This window comes from Gymnogyps californianus, chromosome 5 (genome assembly GCF_018139145.2).
Source record: "Gymnogyps californianus isolate 813 chromosome 5, ASM1813914v2, whole genome shotgun sequence".
Lineage (NCBI taxonomy): Eukaryota > Metazoa > Chordata > Aves > Accipitriformes > Cathartidae > Gymnogyps > Gymnogyps californianus.
Window position 1 is genome coordinate 41079518 of NC_059475.1, and position 21156 is coordinate 41100673.

General features: G+C 37.7%; 1 protein-coding gene across 2 annotated transcripts in view; it reads right to left on the minus strand.

The window, feature by feature from the left end:
• Positions 1-3952: 3952 nt before the first annotated feature.
• HEATR5A (HEAT repeat containing 5A) overlaps positions 3953-21156 on the minus strand; it is a 68605-nt gene continuing 51401 nt past the window's right edge. For both annotated transcript variants that reach the window (XM_050897156.1, XM_050897157.1), the window contains 11 exons: positions 19766-19834; positions 19165-19344; positions 16874-17108; positions 16174-16422; positions 14366-14493; positions 13286-13433; positions 11170-11442; positions 8623-8847; positions 7568-7722; positions 5911-6124; positions 3953-5634 (listed from right to left, as the gene is read on the minus strand). In XM_050897156.1, coding sequence (XP_050753113.1) covers positions 5333-5634; positions 5911-6124; positions 7568-7722; positions 8623-8847; positions 11170-11442; positions 13286-13433; positions 14366-14493; positions 16174-16422; positions 16874-17108; positions 19165-19344; positions 19766-19834 — 2178 coding nt within the window. In that variant the 3' untranslated portion in view covers positions 3953-5332. The remainder of the gene's footprint in view (positions 5635-5910; positions 6125-7567; positions 7723-8622; positions 8848-11169; positions 11443-13285; positions 13434-14365; positions 14494-16173; positions 16423-16873; positions 17109-19164; positions 19345-19765; positions 19835-21156) is intronic.

Sequence of the window (21156 nt, forward strand, 5' to 3'; positions counted from 1 at the left end):
TTTGGAAGCCTGCTTTGGCTTTGACCTGTTTCTTAGACAAAATCTTCAGCCCTACTTTTGCTATATTTAGATGTCACTTCCCCTTTCATTGTTATATGTAATAAACCATTTATTCTCCAGACAATCCAGAGAACATTTTAGGAAAAAAAAAATTAAAAAACCCTACAACTGTACATCAAAACCAAAATAAGAACCACACAACATTTTGGAGAGGTTGGTGGTGTAGCACTGACATCTTTAGTGTTTCCTTGTGCAGACAACATAATGTAGCAAATGCATCTGGTTTATTTTATTCTACATTATCAACCTTCAGTATTCATTATTTAAAAATATGTTAGCGGCAGGTAAAGCATGTCATGTCTGGCCAAATACGCTTTTTAATTTTTGTATGCCCACTGTCATTAAATAGCTTGAGCAGCATATTGAAAAATGACCTGCTTGCTACATACTTCAGCTAATTGAATTGGAGTCCTGTGTGAAATGGCATCTACAGCAACAGCTCAAATGTTGCTCAGACGAGAGCGCTATGGACAAATCTGAGGGCTTCTTTTAACACTTGGCTGCATGACAGAACAGTTTAACTTTCTTGGCTATTTTTAAGGATCAGAGGTTGCAACTCAACAACTATTTCATTATGTCTGTATTTTACGAGCAACTTTACTTGTCAGTGTGTAATCAGGCCACACGGGTTTCTCCTGTGCAAAAAGCAACATCTAGGAATGCCCACGGGATCAGGGCTGGCCAAGCAGCGCTACTTTCAAGACCCAAGGGAGTGACTCTTCCCGTGGTTTTTGACACCACAGTGCAGAGAAGCAGAAGAACACTCTACCGTGCTGTATGTTCTTTTATGTAAAAACTGAACAAAGTGTGTTAATTTTTTAAGGACTTTTCCCCTTGCTTTCTTGCCTTGCTTGAAGTATCATTGGCCAAGTTCTTCACTGGAAGAAAACGCAAGCAGTTTATTAGTAGACCGCTATTGTGTAGGAAACAATAAGCTCCTCTAGGAAACAGCTTCTGACTTGCTGTCTACTGACAAAATAGAGTTACATTTCAGGAAGCTGAAAACAAAAAATGTATACCTCGCAGTGAGGTTAGGGATGAAGCTTTAGAGGAGACTGTCACAGTGACCCCTCATACGTTGTTATTGCCACAGATACATCCAACTTCATTCAAATTAAAACTATATTGAAATTCCATTGAATTTGCTGCCCAATCACTACTAAGCAGTATTACCATTACTTCTGATAAACTAGCAAACTATCCTAGATCACTCCACCCCTCCTGCAATTGCAATGATTCACATTATTACTGCTGTGGCAGCCTTGGGGGGGAAAAAAATCCCTTTGGAAATTCCAATTATTAACTGACTTTTATTGACAAAAAACCTGCTATGCTTCCTATACATTTGGTAATCCTAGTTTATGGTGATGTGTGCATCACTTGACTGATGCTTCTCTCAGCTGGAAGGTGACTTCTGCAACTTGGAACACAGTGTCGTGGTTTAACCTCAGCCAGCAACTAAGCACCACGCAGCCGCTTCCCCCTCCCCGCTCCCAGTGGGGTGAGGAGGGAAAAAAAAACCCCACCAAAAAACCTCATGCGTTGAGATAAGAACAGTTTAATAACTAAAGTAAAATAAAATACACTACTAACTAAGAATAATAATAATATAATAATAACAATTGTAATGAAAAGGAATATAACAAAAAAAAAAAAAACCACCCAAGAAAAGACAAGTGATGCACAATGCAATTGCTCACCACCTGCTGACAGATGCCAGAGCCGCAATCCACCCTTCCCGGCCAACTCCCCCCCATTTATATACTGGGTATGACATTCCATGGTATGGAATACCCCTTTGGCTAGTTCAGGTCAGCTGTCCTGGCTCTGCTCCCTCCCAGGTTCTTGCACACCTGCTTGCTGGCAGAGCATGGGAAACTGAAAATCCTTGACTAAAGATAAGCGCTACTTAGCAACAACCAAAACATCAGTGTGTTATCAACATTATTCTCACACTAAATCCAAAACACAGCACTGTACCAGCTACTAAGAAGAGAGTTAACTCTGTCCCAGCTGAAACCAGGAGACATACCAGATCAGTCTCAGACTTATTCTAGCCTAAGCAATACTATTAGAAATGCTGCTTATTCAGCTGAAGTGCTACAGACTTGTATCCAATTAAAAACCACCACATCCCAACTGCGTGATGCTTTGGCACGGTTTTGACTAATTCTGTTTTGTTGCAGTCAACAGAAAGTTGTCTGCAAATAATTTTTGCATAGCACTTAAATATGACATTCCATGATGTACCCATATTTTTATATATATACACTTAAGGTCAGGCATAGGCAGGACCTCTTGTCACACAAAAACATTAAACTTTTTAAATAAAAAGTGGAAACATACAAAGTAAATGTACACAGGCCACATGCTTCATTGCAAAGACAATTTACTGGAAGAAAATTTACTGGCACTTGTAGAGAAATGGCAAGAAAAACAATCAGCAAGGAGGCATGGGACACAGGAAGCAGGAGTGGTAAAAGTGAGACTTTGGTTTATGGCTAAACATATGTTTGGCTCTTTTTGTTTGGCTAAACATAAGAGCCTGAATGCCAAGCAATGCCTAAAAAAGAAGAGTGGAATTAAAACCAGAACTGCTCTGTGGTCTTAGTTATTTCTTCAGGAAAAAAGAAATTTATGCAAGTTCCTTGTAAATAAACAAGACCCCATCAAAGATACCTGATATCTAAAAGCCAAATTCTTTTTATAACTGAAACAAGATTATATCTGTAAGATTCATTTATAAAATCTTAAATGAGTAGATTTATTCACGTGATCCAACTCGTCATTTTAAGTGTACATAATAAAGCACAACTCAGGGCACAGGTATTTTTACTATGTGAATAAATTATCTGGATAAATTAAGCTCACACATATGTTCTAATTTACAGTAGACATTAAGAATTAGCAATGGTTCTCTTAATTGAATCATTTTTTCTTCTGCATTTAGAACACACAGATATGTTGAAAATGGTGCTTTTCCACATGTGGCTACAAGACTTGACCAAGAAATGTGAAATCACATAATTATGGCACTTCTCAGTGACTCAGTTGTGAGCTACTACAATAAGGCCCTCTAAGAAATCTAGGACTAAGCTCTTCTAAACTTTAATTTTTGGCTTTTAACAGCTTTGCTTGGTGCTCTTGCAACTTGAGCATAGTTCTTAAAGGTTTTTGAGCAAAAGTAGGATTTAATCAGATTGTATTATCAATATTAAAAAACGTTAGTGAAAAAAAGGTTAATGCTATTCTTATACGTTACAGAAAATGAAAAAAAGTAGCCACATATACCTATTGTAACAATTAACTTTCTCAGCAATATTTTTGGCCACTTTGATAGTAAACATGACATGAGTTTCATTTAAAAGTTTCAAGTCCCATAAGAATCTCTATGATTTTCCAGATGCGGTCTTGGGGGGGGGGGGGGCGAGTGCGCAGGGAAGGAATGTACTCAGTAAACTTTGAAGGGAAAAATAACGAGATAAAAAATTACTAATGAGATAAAGATGAGTAACTGCCAAATTTAATGTAACTCCCTTTCAACACAGCCAACAACTACAGATTTGACTGCGATGAAGAGTTGGAACAAAGAAGTTCTGGTTCTCCGGGGAAAGATGGAAGGCATCTCAACCATCTTCCCGTAGTTCACACATTTCAGCATTTGGCACAGAACAGGTATGTACACACATGAAGTCTATCTCCTTGATCCTACGTATTTACCCATTGTGCTATACAGAACAGAGGAAGACCTGCAGTGTCAAGTCCCAGACCTTGGTGCATCCAGCCCAAACACTTCTTACTAGTTTCCTTGTGGCAGCATACAGACATCTTCTTTCTGTTACGGAAGTCCCTAGAGCTCCTCTGCTATTGGGTAAAATGACTAAGACAAATCTTAAGTGAAGAAAATTAGCTTTATTTATGTAAATTAGAAAAATGAATTGTTAGAACTTTGGTCAAATGGTTAATTCTGTACAATTTACAATTATATTTATATACAAAACTTATAATAAAATACAGTACATCACACTTTTCCTGAGTCATGGTGTATTTCTCAGTTCTGTAAATCTTTTTTTTTTCTTCTTTCTTTTAAAGTAAGTAGATTCAAGAAGGAAATACTATCCTCAGTTTGATAGTGTTTGGTTTAGATAATACTGGTATTAAGAAAGAAGTCAATACACTATATGTAGAAAATACTTTATAGCCATTGCAATTTTGATAGTTATTTTTCTATATTAAAATATGTTCCTTGATAAAAATGTTAATTAAATACTCCTTATTATGAGTTTGTTGCACTTTATTTGACACATGACAAGCTGACTTCAAATATGTCCATCTCTCATTGCAGAGATACATAAATTTAGGTGAGTTACATGTATATATAACCGATCATTTAAAGATCAGGAAACACACATCCAGATAGAGCAGATGTCTGAATCGAGGCACAGTATATTAAAACTGCTGTCCTATCCTGGACAAGATATGTAAGCTTCAATTGCCCAGCTAGCCTAATACACAATTAACGCAAGTATACATCCTGAAAAGTGAGACTATGTCAAGCAGCAAGGCACCGAGCCTGCAAATACTTACATATGCATAATAGTCCCACTGTGTAAAGCACTACGGCGTCCTCAGTGAAGAAGCATTGTAGAGCTGTATTTAACAGCATTTGTTAAATCTTGGCCAGCTCAGGAAGTTATTAGGATTAAAGCTATCAATATTACCTTTATTGAGTTGAATTTTTTGAGATCAACAATAATCTACTGTAAGGCTTACAAGGATATTTAATCTGTTTACTTAATGATGCAGTGTGTTAAATCAGTAATTAGGATAGATTACAACCTGCAAGTAAATTTATGTCCCAGTTAAATCCAAAAACCAATCAGGGTAACTTATTTTTGACAAACATTGATTTAAAACAAAATTAATTTTACTTGATGGCTAAGTGTCAGCTGCTCCTAAATACATCTATGGTAAAGTTCACTGTACTTTTTTAATAAAGGCATGTGCATTTCTGGTATTTCAGTCCAAAATAATAAAAAAATACAGATTAGATGACCTCTGATAAGATTTATTCATAGTGTTTAGAGATGTTTAAGAAGACTTATGCTAACAGAAAGTTATCTAGAGATTTGCTTTCTCTCAAAAACTTTCTGTAATACTTCAGTGCAAACTGAAATACAAGATCAACTCACAGCGATCCTACTCTGATTAGAAATTAAAAGGGACATTTTTTTGCTGTTGATATCAAAGTGCGTAAAATGACAGTAAGACTTTAAAGAAAATTGGTCTTTAGCTGAATGCTTGAACTTTTCCCAGGATTCTTTGCATGTTTAGCAGTCTTCACTTTGCTGCTTTCTTGATTGCCTTTTACAGCTGACTCAAGCCTGGCTTTCATAGTTGGAGAGGAAGCCATTAGTTTTTTAAAAACTGATGAGTACTGTGGACCAATCTGCATCAGATGTTGCAAAGCAAACTCATGTAGATTTTTTGCCGAGTTTGTAGCAGAAACCAGGGCATTTTCATCCAAAAGAAAGGAAATGAGGATGGGAAGTAGGCAGGCCACCAAATAAGCACCTATAAACATTGAAAACACAACTTAAACATACACTTTCTAAAAACAGCTTCAAATTCTAACTAGAAGTATTTCTTAAGTTAACATTTAACACAAACTAGAAAGCTGCAAATGTTATTTGAACTGTACAATAAGAAGAACCAACATTCTTGTTAGCAATTTTGTTAGCTATTAGTGTTCAGGTCTGGATTCCTAGTGGTCATTTTGTTTTAATTTGTTACTTATGGCAACTTTCAGCATGTCTAATGCTTTGGATACTAGTAACGGAAGTAACTTACGGTGCTCTTCCTCAGCAGTGGCTGTAAGAGCTGTAACCACCTTTATTCCCTCCTGAATGACTTGAAGCTCAGCAGCATTTTCAGGTTTTGCTTTTTCTGTTTCCTGCAGTTTTCCCACAATGGATGGTGCTAAAGAATGAATATAAGGATATGACACAGTTTTGTTTGGATGCTGAAAGATGGAGTGCAGCAGCTGGTAGCACTTATACTGTACCTAAAAGGAAAATCAAACTTGCAGTTACAAATTGCTATACTTAAAAATACGTCAGAGTGTTTTAAAATTCACAGCTTGTCAGATAAAATTTTAGGGAGGGGGAAAAAAATGTGCCTCAACTTGAAAATTCATCAGGTTGCAGGCTGCTAACGCATAATACTTTATAGGAGCATTATAACTTGTAATCAAATTATGAAGAGAAACTAAGTCATGCTTCCTGTTTCTTTCCACCGAGCCCTACATCTTCCTACATTTTTAAGTTAAGGAAAAAAAGATTATTTTTGTGTGAAGATTATGTCTTCATACTGTTTTGAAAATATACACTTTTTTGCAAAAATACAGCTGACTGAAAATAGGTGCTTAAAATGCAACCGTTACCTCTGTCAAACTGTAGGCACAATTTTAAAAAGCCTCAAATGGTGCAGTAGCTTGCATGTCATTGGAAGTCAATGGGACTGAAACTGTCAAGTTCCTACATAATTTCTGAAAGGCTCAGATGCCTAAACACTTGGATAAAATTTGTAAATGCATACTACCATGTTCTTGCAGTCATATTTGGCATCCCCACTTTCCTATCAGTGGAAACCAATGTTTATAATACTAGAAATGTATTAATATATAAAAAAAGTACTTTCTTACAGCTATTTCTCAAGTAAAGGTAACTGTTTAATTTTTTCTTACTACATGAATATATATAGATAAGATGCAAGAAAACCAGTTTACAGTGAATTCTCACAGTCAAACATGAAATCTAATGCATGTTATTTTCAGAGCTGCACTTCCAGAGTGAGGAAGTCTTAACTCCTCGAAAAGCCATTTGTATTTGCAATGATAATAAATACAATTTTTTTTTTCCTGATACATTTGTTTTTCAGGTGAAGAATAGTAACAGATGAACTGTGGCACTACAATCTAAAGCAACCACATAAAAATATTTATACTAGATAAGAACAAAGCATTAATCTAGTTCAATATGCTGCCTCCAGCAGTGGCCAGGAGCTGATGCTTATGGGACAGTAAAATTTATGTAGTGGTACTTGCTCCAGCTCCCAAAGACCCACAGCTGAGGGATTTTCTGCGCAAAAGATAGTATCTGTGTGTTGAAGATAAAATGAACAAATAAAACTAAACAGGTGCCTGAAAAACTACACAACTGTATCATGTACTTATCAATGTATAAAGCTCTGAGTCTGATGCAATAAAAAAAATAAATCATAGGAATACAGAATTGTATACAGAATAAAAAAAATGATAAAATGCATTGCGGGACATGTTCTTCCTAACTTGTTCAAACTGTATTTTAAAATACACCAAATATAGTCAGGACAGAATTAACTGGAATCAACACACAGGGCACAAGGACAAGTGAAACAACTGAACAGAAAATAAGCTAAAATCCGTTTAATATGATACTGATATTCTTGTAACTTCACCAGTACTTACAAGAGGATCTTTTGAGTCAAGTGTTATTTTAAACTTCTCAATACAACGCTTTTGAAGGCACTCTACGGTAGTAACTTCTGGACTGGTAGACATAACAAATACTGTAATAGCAGTAAGCAGGCTAACTTCATCAAGTTCTTGGAGAAGCCCATCTACTATCAATAAAGTAAGCAGTCTGTTAGATTTCCATTAAAAAGTAATTCTGTGAATTCAAATGTTACAAAGAGGTGGAATAAAACTATCAATGTCTACGTTTCTTTAGGAATCTCTTTTTTCAAATACATGACATACTCTGATGCACTGATATGGACTTCTACTCTAATAAAAGCCAAGGCCGAAATGGGAATTCAGGGGTGGTTATATGCATATTTAGAAATAACAGCATACTCCTATTCCATTGTTCCTCTGTATAAACTACAATAAATATCTTCGAAGAGCTGATATGACATATTAGGGTACAACCTATTTTGAGAATAATATAAAATTTGCATTAAGAACATATATTCTTTTGCTATAACTTAAAAAACCAGCACTATAAACAAAAGTTCCAACAACAAATTACAACTTAGAGATTAAACGTAAGGAATGATAAAATTACTACAAACTCGGGAAGTTGAAGAAGCAGCACACAGAAAACTAAGACAAAAATATTTTTTCTTGCACTACTGTTTTAATACCCTTTGCTTCAATACAGACACTCATTCTTTGTGGAGAGCCTGCATGCACTACAGCTGTCTTTTATGCTCAACTGTACACTGAAGCCATAACTCCTGTGTATTCCATCGTACCACGTAACTGCATTGTGGCACTACATAATACAGGGGTAAGCCTGCAATCCCACATTTATACCTTTACAGATGACGACTCCTCATATGAACTGTAGGGACAAGACTGCACTATAGTTTCAACAGTACTTGGTAGCCAACTAATTCTCCTGTGACTAAGATATTAAGTCTTTTTTTAAGATGTGCATGAATTTAATTTAAATAAAACCAAACAACCTTTCACCCAAACATTTTGTTTTTTAAACACACAAACCCAAAATTTGTGCTTACCTTGATCCCAACAGTCAAGCACTGTGACCAAAGCACTACGTAGAAGATCAGTCCACGCAGTCCGACTCTTCTCTGCTCGAGCCATCGGAGAAGACAAGAGTCCTTTAAGAGCTTGTAGAGATGCAGCAACCGTCAACGGTAACTGGCCATCTCGCAATTTCACAGCGGTTTCTTTAAGTACTCCAATAATTAGGTACAGGATAGTAGGAAGAACTGAAACACTTCCTGCAAAACAAAGCAAATTAATTTCACAGAAGTTAAAAAAATTCAGGTACCTTTTACATTAGAAAAAATTGAAGCAGTTTTCTTGGATTCTCTTTTTTATTTATAATTTATCATTTTTAATCACCTATGTGAATGGAGGCACTGCTAATTTGAAGAAAGATTTGCAATATCATGTGATTTGCTAGAGCAAACATGGAGTCAGACTGCTTAAGTGAAGTTAAACCTTTTCCCCTTTTAAATTAGCATTGTATATCTTTTCCTTGATGATTTTATTATATGAAGTGTGGAATTACATCACGTGCAGAGAAAAGCAAGAACAGAACCACTGAGGAGCAGAAGAAGAGAAGCTATGGAAGTATACAAACTACTGCATAGTAGAAAACAAATTATGAGCATCTAAGCATATTTTGCAATGAAGACAATACAGTGAAGGGAATTAATGGGGCAATTTCAAAACTGGTAAGAGGAAATACTTCTCCCACATGATGTGTAGTTAGCAAAGGATGTCATTGCTCCAGGAAATCACTAAAGTCAAGAATTTAGTAAGATTAATAAGACGACAACTAAAAATGTGCAACAAAAATTCCTAGAATTATAATAAAAAATTCTAACAAATATTTTGGAAAAGAGGAGACCTAAGGAGAGAAGCAGATTGTCCCACAGCCTACTGAACAGATCTTCATCTCTCCCTGAGAATCTGATAGCTGACCTGTCAGAATAAGAGACTATTAACAAAAAAAAAAAAAAAAAATCACAGGAATAACTTGGCATAGCAGTTTTGCATATTCTTATGTCTTTGAATCTAAGAATAATAATACAGAATTCTGCACATATTGGAGAATCTAGAAACCTGCATACTTAAGTGTTGCTCCTATCTTAAGTTCTGATTCAGCAAAGCACAGAGTTAAGCATATGGCTTAATATGCTTATGTCCTTCCCTAATCAGCAAAATGCTTATGTTTTTAAGATTTTAATATACTGATGTTCGTGAGAGACCTGTTGAATAATGAGGGTCTCTGACATATGAATAAATATTTTCTGAACCTGAGGACATCTACCTTCTATTTTTAAACAGCCAAGTCTCTGAAAATTGACTGTTGGAATTCAGTGGGAAATGCAGTTCATGAGCATCATTTATTTGAAAATTTTATTATGCATACATATCATGACAGGTGCCTGAAGTAAGAGACATGGTAGTCACAGGACTATAACTTCAGTTACCTATTGAAGGGGAAAAAATGATGCAATTCCACATAGAAATTCTCTTCTCTGATTATATGAGTTGACTTTTGGAGATGCTTCCATATTCAACTGACTGTATAAGCAAGCTTAAGCTCCTCATTTTAGTCACCTGACTTAAATGCTTAAGTTCTCTAGCGTAAACTTCCCATCTGGTCTGATCCTGCAAGCTGTTAGTTTGTGGAATAACTTGAGCAGCTAAAGGCAAAAAGAACTACAGGGAGAAAAGAAAAATCACAGATTATTTTTCATACAAGATAGTTGCCCTCAGATCTAAGTGATGCTACGTTTGTTTCCTTTTGCTTTGAACTGATAAATAATAAGCTGCAGATGGAAAAGAGACATCATATCATCACCCTACAATGACAGCAAGAACTGCCTACTATTCCATTTGGAGTATGCTATCCCCTGAAGAAGAATCTTGTAACAGAGAACAAATGAAGAAAAAAGAAGAAATTTCCAGGGCTGGTAAATGCAAAAATTTGCATAAGGTGTAACACAGATACCTAAGGTGGGAACAGAGGAGTAGGGCAGAAATGGTTTATAGGTGTGGCTGTAACAGTACTGAAAGATCATATGACTATGATATTGGGGGTGGGGGGTGGGGGAACCATCTTAAAGTTTGGAGTGAATCCAAAATTAATCATGGGTAAAAGTCAACTAATCCGAGAAATCAACCGTAACTCCTTACAGTGGTTTCCTAATGTTCAAATGATGGCTTTTAGTGAAAGGTAACATGATACATTTCCCTTTTAAATTTAATTTATGTCTGTATCATAAATTCCAGAATAGACAATTCAAGTAGAATATAATCATGTAGCTATCGTATACTTCCCTGTACAAAATGAATCTATTAATTGTACTGCTACATGTGGGAGGAAAAGAAAAACTACTCATTTTGTAATTTGTAATTTGTTTTGTAATCTGACAGTCAAAAAAATAATTAGAACAGGAAATTGTCACAAGCAAATCAACAAAATTTGCTGCCAGATTTATCCAGCTGAGAAAATTAGGTAATTACAAGGGGGCTCAGAAGAGCCCAATATTCTTTCATTAATCTTTTCTTGTGATGAAACAGCATACCTTCAGGAGAGCAGATTGCAGGAACATCAGAGAGGATAAGTAATGCTGCTGCTACCAGTCTATTTCCATCTTCTGACAATAACAGATGTTTTCCAGATTGAACTGCAGGGCTACAAGTTAATTTAGGGTTGAGCTGAGGAAGCTGTCTGACAAGAATACAAACACACAGCTCCAGTGTTGCGAAGACTAATGATTTGCCAGGCACCAGTCCTCCTGTGTCTTTGCCTTCTCCAAATTCTGGTAACGTTTCCTTTTCTGCAGCACCATCATCAACTAAAACAAAAAGAAGAAATATCGCAGAAATCTGTAGGCTGTATCTTGTTTCCAAAAAGTTTACTACTTAAGACTGTTTCATCACTAAGTGATAATCTTGATACCTATGTATGTGCACGCATATGTATTCAAAGTTCTACTGGCAAACATCCATCCTTCTAAATAAGCAAACTATGCACTGATTGTCAAAAGGCAAAAGCGTGTGCAATAGATTTAGACATAAAACGTGCTGACGCACCGTGCCAATATGATGTCACCTGATGGAAGTGTTTTGATTCTTCTCCCAGTTTTTTTCTTTTAGAAAATGAACTTTAGGAAGTTACAATCAGAGTAACTAGTGGAGTCTGGCTTGTAACAGCTGTGTGTGCTGAGTCTCTCTGTTGCTCTACTGCAGCGGATCCCAACTTTTCACTAAGACTCCTCCCTCCCAGACACCACACAAGACTATCCCAACTGCAGTTTCTCCAGTTTTCTTCCTCACTTCATGCCCTCTAGGCACCACCAAAACCACCTGCTATCTATCATACCACCCCAATTTCTTATGTCCGGCACCTGGACTGACTTAAGTAAACCAGGATTAGTCACCAAATGTGAAACACTTCAATTAAGATGCATCTTGGAATATCACCTTCAAGAATCTGGTTTTCCAATAAAGAATTGCTTTAACCCTGTGTGGTGGGTTGACCCTGGCTGGACACCAGGTGCCCACCAAAGCCGCTCTATCACTCCCCTCCTCAGCTGGACAGGGGCGAAAAAATGAAACGAAAGGCTCATGGGTCGAGATAAGGACAGGGAGGTCACTCAGCAATTACCGTCACAGGCAAAACAGACTCGACTTGGGGAAAAATTAATTTAATTTATTACTAGTCAGATCAGAGCAGGATAACGAGAAATAAAACCCAATCTTAAAAACACCTTCCCCCCACCCCTCCCTTCTTCCCAGGCTTAACTTTACTCCTGATTCTCTCTACCTCCTCCCCCCCGAGCGGCGCAGGGGGATGGGGAATGGGGGTTTCGGTCAGTTCACCACACGCTGTTTCTGCCACTCCTTCTCACGCTCTTCCCCTGCTCCAGCATGGGGTCCCTCCCACAGGAGACAGTTCTCCACGAACTTCTCCAATGTCAGTCCTTCCCACGGGCTGCAGTTCTTCACCAACTGCTCCAGCATGGGTCCCATCCATGGGGTGCAGTCCTTCAGGAACAGACTGCTCCAGCGTGGGTCCCCCACGGGGTCACAAGTCCTGCCAGCAAACCTGCTCCAGCCTGGGCTCCTCTCTCCACGGGACCACTGGTCCTGCCAGGAGCCTGCTCCAGCGTGGGCTTCCCACGGGGTCACAGCCTCCTTCGGGCACCCACCTGCTCCAGCGTGGGGTCCTCCACGGGCTGCAGGTGGATATCTGCTCCACCGTTAACCTCCATGGGCTGCAGGGGGACAGCCTGCCTCACCATGGTCTTCACCACGGGCTGCAGGGGAATCCCTGCTCCGGCGCCTGGAGCACCTCCTCCCCCTCCTTCTTCACTGACCTTGGTGTCTGCAGAGTTGTTCCTCTCACATATTCTCACTCCTCTCTCTCTGGCTGCAACTGCAACTCCCCTGTAACTTCTTTTCCCCCTTCTTAAATATGTTATCCCAGAGGCGCTACGACTGCTGCTGATGGGCTCGGCCTTGGCCAGCCGCGGGTCCATCTTGGAACCCGCTGGCATTAACTTTATCGGACACAGGGGAAGCTTCTAGCAGCTTCTCACAGAAGGCACCCCTGTAGCCCCCCCTCTACCAAAACCTTGCCACGCAAACCCAATACACCCTGATAATATGTATTCAACATCTCATACATTACTGTACCTTCTGCACTTCTCCGCTTTTCCTTCACATGTTCCTGAGCTGCAAAAAGAATCAGCCGAACCACTTCCAGGGCAGCAAGCTGAATATCAGGTGATTCTCTGGTCAGTATCAGTCGATGCAAAACATTCATCAGCTCTACACCCAACTCCTACAGTAAGAAAAATGCTTAATATATCCCCATTTTAATGCAGAAATTTTAGAAAGTTGTTAATACTTGTTAAAGCCAACAGTATTACTCTTATTAATCTCACTAAGGAACACAGTATAATTGATACAATCACAGGAGTTGGCATTTTCTTCAACGTCTAGCTCCTAGCTCCCAGCAGCAGCAGTCCTGCTCAATTCTCCCAACAAAATAATAATCATGGTAATTTAGAGATAAGGCACTTAAAACTACTAAAACAACCCCCAAATAATCTTTATCTTATGGCTTTTTAGCTGTTGAAGGTAGGGATACTACATTGTATCCCACCTACAGTATATGCGTTTCCTTGGAGAGAGCACCAATAGTCAGCAGAACTTGGGCATGTCCACAGGCTTTATCACTTTTGGTGTGTTAGACAACTGCATGGCATACAGGATGGTATAAAGCTTAATTTAAAGAAAAAAAAAAAAGGAATTTTGAAGTTACTACTTCTTTGTAGGATCACTGGTGTATTGTGGTTTTTTTGGGTTTGCTTTTTTTTTTTTTTTTTTTTTTTTTTTAATACCACTGCTTTTGTCCGGTTTCCTTTATCATCTTCAGTATTTACAACAGAATTAATTGAACTGTCCCTTGACAGAGGGAGTAAGAGAACTTTTTTTTTTTAATTCTGTCTTTACCTGGCTCTCATCCTACTCATCTAATTACTCCTTCCTGATGAAATGTCCTCAAGTTCTCTGCCCCTCACTGTCTTCTTACAGGTTCCATGTTATGCTCCTTTTCTCTCCTCCCTCTACAGTTTTGGACTTTGGTAAAGCATATAATTCACCTACTACTTATGTGTTGAAGATTCCTGGATATACAATAGAGAGTAGAAATACTGTTCAACCTAAATTTATGCCTTAATTCTGGGGGGCTTTTGATCATTAAGACATTACCTGATCACCACCTATTTTAGACCTCGGCCACGGAACATCAAAGAGTGCCTGTAAGGCACGTAAGCAGGCAATAATGTTCTCCATTGCTACATCTGATCGAGGAGAGCAGAGAAATTCCACACCAATGCCTGTAAGCATCAGAAGAAAAAAACCCATATGTGCTTGAAATTTTAAGAAGTAATTTTGTCAATTACTAAGTAACCTAACAGTAGGTTGAGCAGACATAGAAATAGCATTTGCATTTTATATTAAGTGAATTCGTCTCCTATTGCTAATATCTTGGGGCAAGAACTCTATTTCCCTCAAAACAATGAAAGAACTTCAGCTTCTAGACAGTATAAAACATGATTATAATTGGCTATTAACATAAATAAATAAATAAAATAGAGCAATTTCTGAGTAAAACACTGAACTCTAGGTCCAATGACTAGGCAGACAATTCATAATGAGTATACAGCAGAATATTTGCCTAATCACACTGATTTATGTAATAGAAGGAAATAATGGAGAAAGTAATAATAGTTCACAAATGCAAAGGCTGAGGCTTTATCTTCCTGTTTTACAAAAATGCTAAAGATCGCAGTTAGCACAACTGGATCACCAGCAATAAGTAAATTACATGAAGCCTAAGCTTGCAAATCCTAGAGCAGATAAAAACAATCACTTTTTTTCTGAGCTTTCAGGACTCTTCAGATGACATTTTATGACATTGGAGATAAACTTCATATAAACTGTAATCCATATTCTCAGTTGTACAGCTGTAATTCCAAAGTGTGTGATGACTTGGGAAACTGATCAACACATACTAAAAGACAGCTGTGCAACAGAAAGTGTCTGTGTTTTAAAGTTCTTTCAGTTTCTCTGTGGGAAGTGAAAATGAACAAGTGGAATCTGTTCAGAAGCAGAATATACACGCCAGGTGTCCATGGTAAAGTATATGAAATTTGAAGCACTAATCCAGTAGTACAGGAAGCAGGGGAAACGAGCAGCTTTTGTATCAGAGGTCCCACTTTTAACTGAGAGAGCAATGGAGTTCAAAAGGAAGCTGGCTCTGTGCAGGAAGACGGACTCAAAAGAAGCCATATGCATCTGGGTCATACAAACTCATTCCAAAAAGGGATTACAAAAGAATGATACAAAAGAGAGACCAAAGAAAAAAAAATACAACCAGAAATGCCTAATTGTGTATATTTAGAGAACTGGGACTGAATTCAACTGCTTGATTAGCCTCTGCAGTAGTGGAGGCTTAAACAGAGCTTTACGTGAACTTAAGGAAACACTTTTTTACCATGAGGGTGACCAAGCACTGGGGCACAGGTTGCCCAGGGAGGCTGTGGAGTCTCCATCCATGGAGATATTCAAAAGCCATCTGGACACGGTCCTGGGCAACTGGCTTTAGGTGGTCCTGCTTGAGCGGCAGATGGTGGACAAGATGACCTCCACAAGTCCCTTCCAACCTACACACTATTCTGCGATGTAAAACTGTACTTAATAATGCTAAATCGTACATTCTGTAATTGTAGTGCTACAACTGCGATAAAATCCACCCTCGAACTTGCATGCTTATGAGCAGAGCAGTAAGCACTTGTTTAGCTCACACTGAATGTTTTTTCTACCACATTTGGGAGAACGCTCTACAACTTTCTCACTAGGACTTAAAATTCTTCTGACTGTATGTTTTTCTAAGAGATGCAATATTCAATGATGCAGTTAAATGTGAATAATTAAATATTTGTTTGCTAACAGTTTTATCTATTAAAAATGACATTTTGGGTTACAGCATCTAGACAGATTATGCACTCACTAACCCAAGATAAGATGAAATCTGTCAGTATTCACATCCTCAGGAGATTTCACCAAGGGCCTAGTAGAAGAATCTTGACACATTGTAGTTGGGGTGACAGGTCTAGAGAGATTAGTAACTCCTTCATCTGGATCAACAACGATGAAACCTGTGCTAGTAAGCCATAATGCTGTAGCATAAAGTATCAGTGCCCAGGAGTTGTAGTAATGAGGTCTGGCATTTTCAATTGTCTCTGCTGTATAAAATGTACCACCTACAAGAAGAGAAGTTACAGTTTTAAGCATGTCATTTATTTTCAACTACCATATTTTCTCATTCTTATGAAAGGGGATTCTTCTTTTTATTGAAATTATATTTATTGTATTTTATGTATGACACTTTTTTTTTTTTTTAAATGTTCAATATTAAAATTCAGGCTAATGAGAGCACTTCATTTAGATTTATTTGGATAGAATCCAATACAATTACCTTTTTGCCTCTTTCAACCGTAAAATTACCCAACAAACAAGAGTATCAGACAAACTACTTTTCACATCAGTGAAACCTCTGCTCTCAAACCCAGTCTTTATCTTTAGATAGGTACACAAGTATGCGTATTCTCTATACAATTTAATCTTCCTGTGATCTTAACACAAGTCAGCTAGGACATTAATGATGTGCACTTACAAGTAACCTATGAAAATACAATTGATTTGCCTTCTTACCTTCAGCAGGTAGTTGCGATGCATATTCTGAAGGCAAAGTTAAGACAGCAAAATCCTGAAGTGCAGCAAGCCAGAGCTTGCTTAATGTTCCAAGATCTGCCTGTACTAAGTCCAGAAGTCCACTGGCTGAAGATGTTACATCTCTGTAGCTTTCTTCTGCAGAGTTTGCAATTTTTAAACAGTGATTGTGTGCATCACTTTGATTTTTCTGCTTTTCAACTGCAACTATGTAAACCTGTTTATATATTTGGAGAGAGATTTACAAATATGAACACTTGAAAAACTACTGTGATCATTAGTATGACTTCCTGTTGAATGGGCATGAGGTTTCCTAGAATCTATGCCTGCTTCAAGTCCAGTAGGCATGGGTGAACAAGCACTTGTTTTTTAAGCCTTCTGAATCTACTCCCCCAGCTAATCTTGATGCAAGAGTCCCAATAAAGGGAAACTGACTAAAATTCCTAAACATAGCTGCAGTTAACTTCCCTGCTCTTAAAAATTAATATATTACTTGTCCAGCTTCAGCTTCCAACCATCAAACCCTGTTATAGTTATAGCTATGAGACTGAAGAACTTATTATCAAGTAATATACCTATAATCATGATCCTGAAACCAGTCAAATCATTCCTAAATCTTCTTTTAACTGAAATGACACATTGCACTTGCAACCAACTTCTCAAAACTATGTATCACTCCGTGTTAGCAGTAAAGAATGAAGAGTACAGTCTTGCATCATTTGCAAACTTTGGGTGTTACCATCAATAGGTTAACTTCAATGCGAGAAGGTTAATTTCCCTAGATGCCTCTCCAGTTATTGAAAAAGATAGGCTTGAGAACATTTCAGGCCAGCAGCCCTCTTTAGTCTCTCCAAAATGGCCCTGGAGGGAAGCTCTTCTCCTCAACTATAAAGGAGACATAGACAACCAGTTCAACTAATATACAATCAGCTTTTGTGAGTATCCGTCTCCTGCAATTATGATTTCTGTATCTTCTTCAAGTTTGTTAGTTGTAGCGGGTTGACCCAGGCCAGCAACTAAGCACCCACCAAGCCCCTCTTCTCACTCCTTCCTGCAACAGGATAGGGGAATTCCTTCAAATTCTGGAAACAAGAAATAGGTAAGATCCTAAGTGAGAAGGAACCGCCTAGGGCTTAAGTGAAATATTTGTAAATTACAGGTCACAAAAGCTTATCCCCAGTTTACTTTGTCATAGTTTCTCATATCCGAGAACCAGTAGAAAGTTATACAGAGTTTGCTTTGAAGACTTCTAGTGATCTTAATTGTAGACTGGAGCAATCTACAGATCTTCACTTCTTACAGCTAAGCCTCACATCTAGTCTGAATTTTGTCTCAGCTTCTGACCAGTGATACGTTATTGTTATATGTCATTAAAAACCTTTTCTCCATATAATAATTTTACATTTATCACAGCACCTTATCTTTTCCTGAATAGATTAAATAGACTGGGCTACTTAAAATCTATCGGTGTAAGCATGTTTTCAAGATTTTTATTCCCACTTGCTAGCTTTTCTCCAATGGCTTTCCTATTTTGCCAATATCTTTTCTCAAGTATGGACACCAGAGGTTGGTATGTTTTTCTACAAATGTTCACATGAAAGCTATCTATTGCCTGCTTTCTCCTTCAAAACAGCTCCCTGGTTATACACAGAAATATCATATTAACTACATAACATGCTCATATTTAGCTGGTTATCAACCATCAGCATCCAAGATCATTATCAGTGCTTTCTAAGACACATCTTCTAGAGATTACATATATTGTTCATATTTTTGATTTTTAAATATCTAACCTCGCATTTACATGTATTAAAACAGGCATTCACGTGAGCTGACTTTAGGGCAGTTAGCCAATGCAGTACTGAACTGGCATCGTTAACTTACAAGAACTACCTGTAAGAAATTAAATGCCAATAGACAATGAGAAAAATGACACCTGTTTAAAAGGGTACGTTCAGTGGACCATCACCATAGCCATTTATACCATGCCAATTTAAAATGAATATTGAAATATTAGAACATGCTAAGAAATTCACATTTCTTAAGTATTAGACGTATTTCTTAATGTATAGTATAATACAAACAGTTTAACTAGCAGTGCTTTTGTCACGTTTACAAAGTTCATATACTGTTTAGAGGTATCAAACCAAAGCAAAGGACCAGCAACTTCTATTTAATGAAGCATGTAAGAAATTCCTGAAACCATTCTATCTGAAAGGTTCTAACTCACCTACCAGATATCAAGACTATCATTACAGAGCTGTTAGACTAACCTCTGCCCAAGCCTTAAGCACAGCCAGTATCTCCATAGTTGAGGTGCTTTCATTATATTGTTGACTTTGTGCTTCTTTCCCAGCCTGCACTTTGACCAAAGAGGATACAAGCAACTGGTGAACCCGTCGAAGGTCATTAAGATCACTTACTACACCACTTGCTATCCAGGCACTGCATACCTAGTGTTGTAAAACAGAAATAATGAGAAACAAGAGCCAAACACCACCGGATACTCTTTTTTCCACCTGTAAAATTATGAAAACCAGATTTAATTCCTACTGAGATACAGTTACTCTCAGATAATAATCAATGTTAAATGACACTACAGTTTAGTATACATAAGTAATGAAAGCCAGAAACACTAGAGGGATGTCATAAATAACAGCCAAAGTATTAACTGCTACAAAGTTTCTCAAAAGATTTTGAAGTGCATAAAATCTTTGAGTTGTTACAATACAGAGGTAACATGGGTGACATTATTTTGTGTGCATTGAGGATTTGAGGCTTGATGATTTATTTTCTTTTTCTTGTGTGGCGTATCAAGCAAAAAGAAAATTTCAGAGGGTCTATTACCTAAGACTTCTGACTTTCAACACTTGCCTGACATGCTTTTGCTGTGACATCAGGAGGAGTTTCAGGAGCAAAGGCAGGCCTAAGTGCTGCTCCAACCTAAAGAGAAATTATACAGCTTTTAATACATAGTGAACAATTAACTAAATAATTACTTTTCATAAGCAGGCTTTGTTGCAGTTTTCCTTTATAAAGCATAGTTTCCTTTTTATTTTTCCACAGACTGTTTCAGTGAGGTTAAAGAGCTGGGAGACAGTTGCAGTCATACTTTTATTGTTTCGTTTTGCTTACACTCAAGACATGGTTCTCTCTGAGAGGGGTCTTCAAAGTTGATTCTATTTTTTGCACAGTCTAAAACTGAAACAGAAACCTCTTCCTTCCTGAACTCTTGACTTGATGAGTAGCCCTCAAAAGAAAAAACAATGTTCCAAACCGTGAAAGACTTGCAAGACACCTGATGAGTGACAATTCTTTACTCAGAAAGAATACAGATTTAAGGAAACAAACAGCTGAAGTTGGTCAACTTTGCAAGGTGAGAGAAGGGGAGAGCACAAACCCCGTTCGCCTAATAAAGAATACACAAACATATACTTACCAGGTTGCAGAGATTTTACCTACTCTCACTGTTGAAAGCTATTTCACTAAAGGCTAATGAAAATTTCCCTTGCTGCTTTAGCTGATACCTGAAAACTCAGACTCAATTCTGATGCTCTTTGGGATGAAAGTACAAGTACTACAAATACACGTTTGTGAAAATAAGTGAAAAGGAGTTGTTTTTAATGACAATTAATGACAGTTTCTTAAGACCCCCTAAAGCTCAGACTTCATTTAAGGAACTTCTGAACAAGATTTCAGGAAACCTTGAGTCTGGAACTTTCCAGACTTAAGTCTGGAAAATCTATATCCATCTATTTCTGGCTATTGTTACAGAAAAAAAATTGACAAGAAAAGGACTAGATATTTAACTGCTTCACATCTCTTCAACTTCTATGAAACAGTTGATGAGAAGATCTATGCATAGTATTAGCAGAAACACTTTAAGGGTCGTGAAGGTTAAAAGGAGAATTATTAGCTCTACTTGTGACCTGCTTGATGGTTTTGGACAGCAAGGACAGACAGTGTATTTTTTTCCCCTGGTAGTTCCAGACTAGGTCAAGGCACTTCTCCTTTCCCACAAAGAAGTGCCAGTAGAACAGAATTCTAATGGCAAAAGCAAGATCAAAGCGGGTTAGGATGTCTTCAGTGGCAGGATCTCTCCATTTCTACGAGAGAAAGTGATCCGACTTATTCAATGCCTGCTAGAAAGTGAAGAATGGGAGCCAGATGAGGCTTAACACAGCTGCCTGTCATATTTAACACAAGTGCAGTCTGGAATGCAAAATGATCAGGACATCTTTTCTGTAAGTCTCAACCAAGACTTA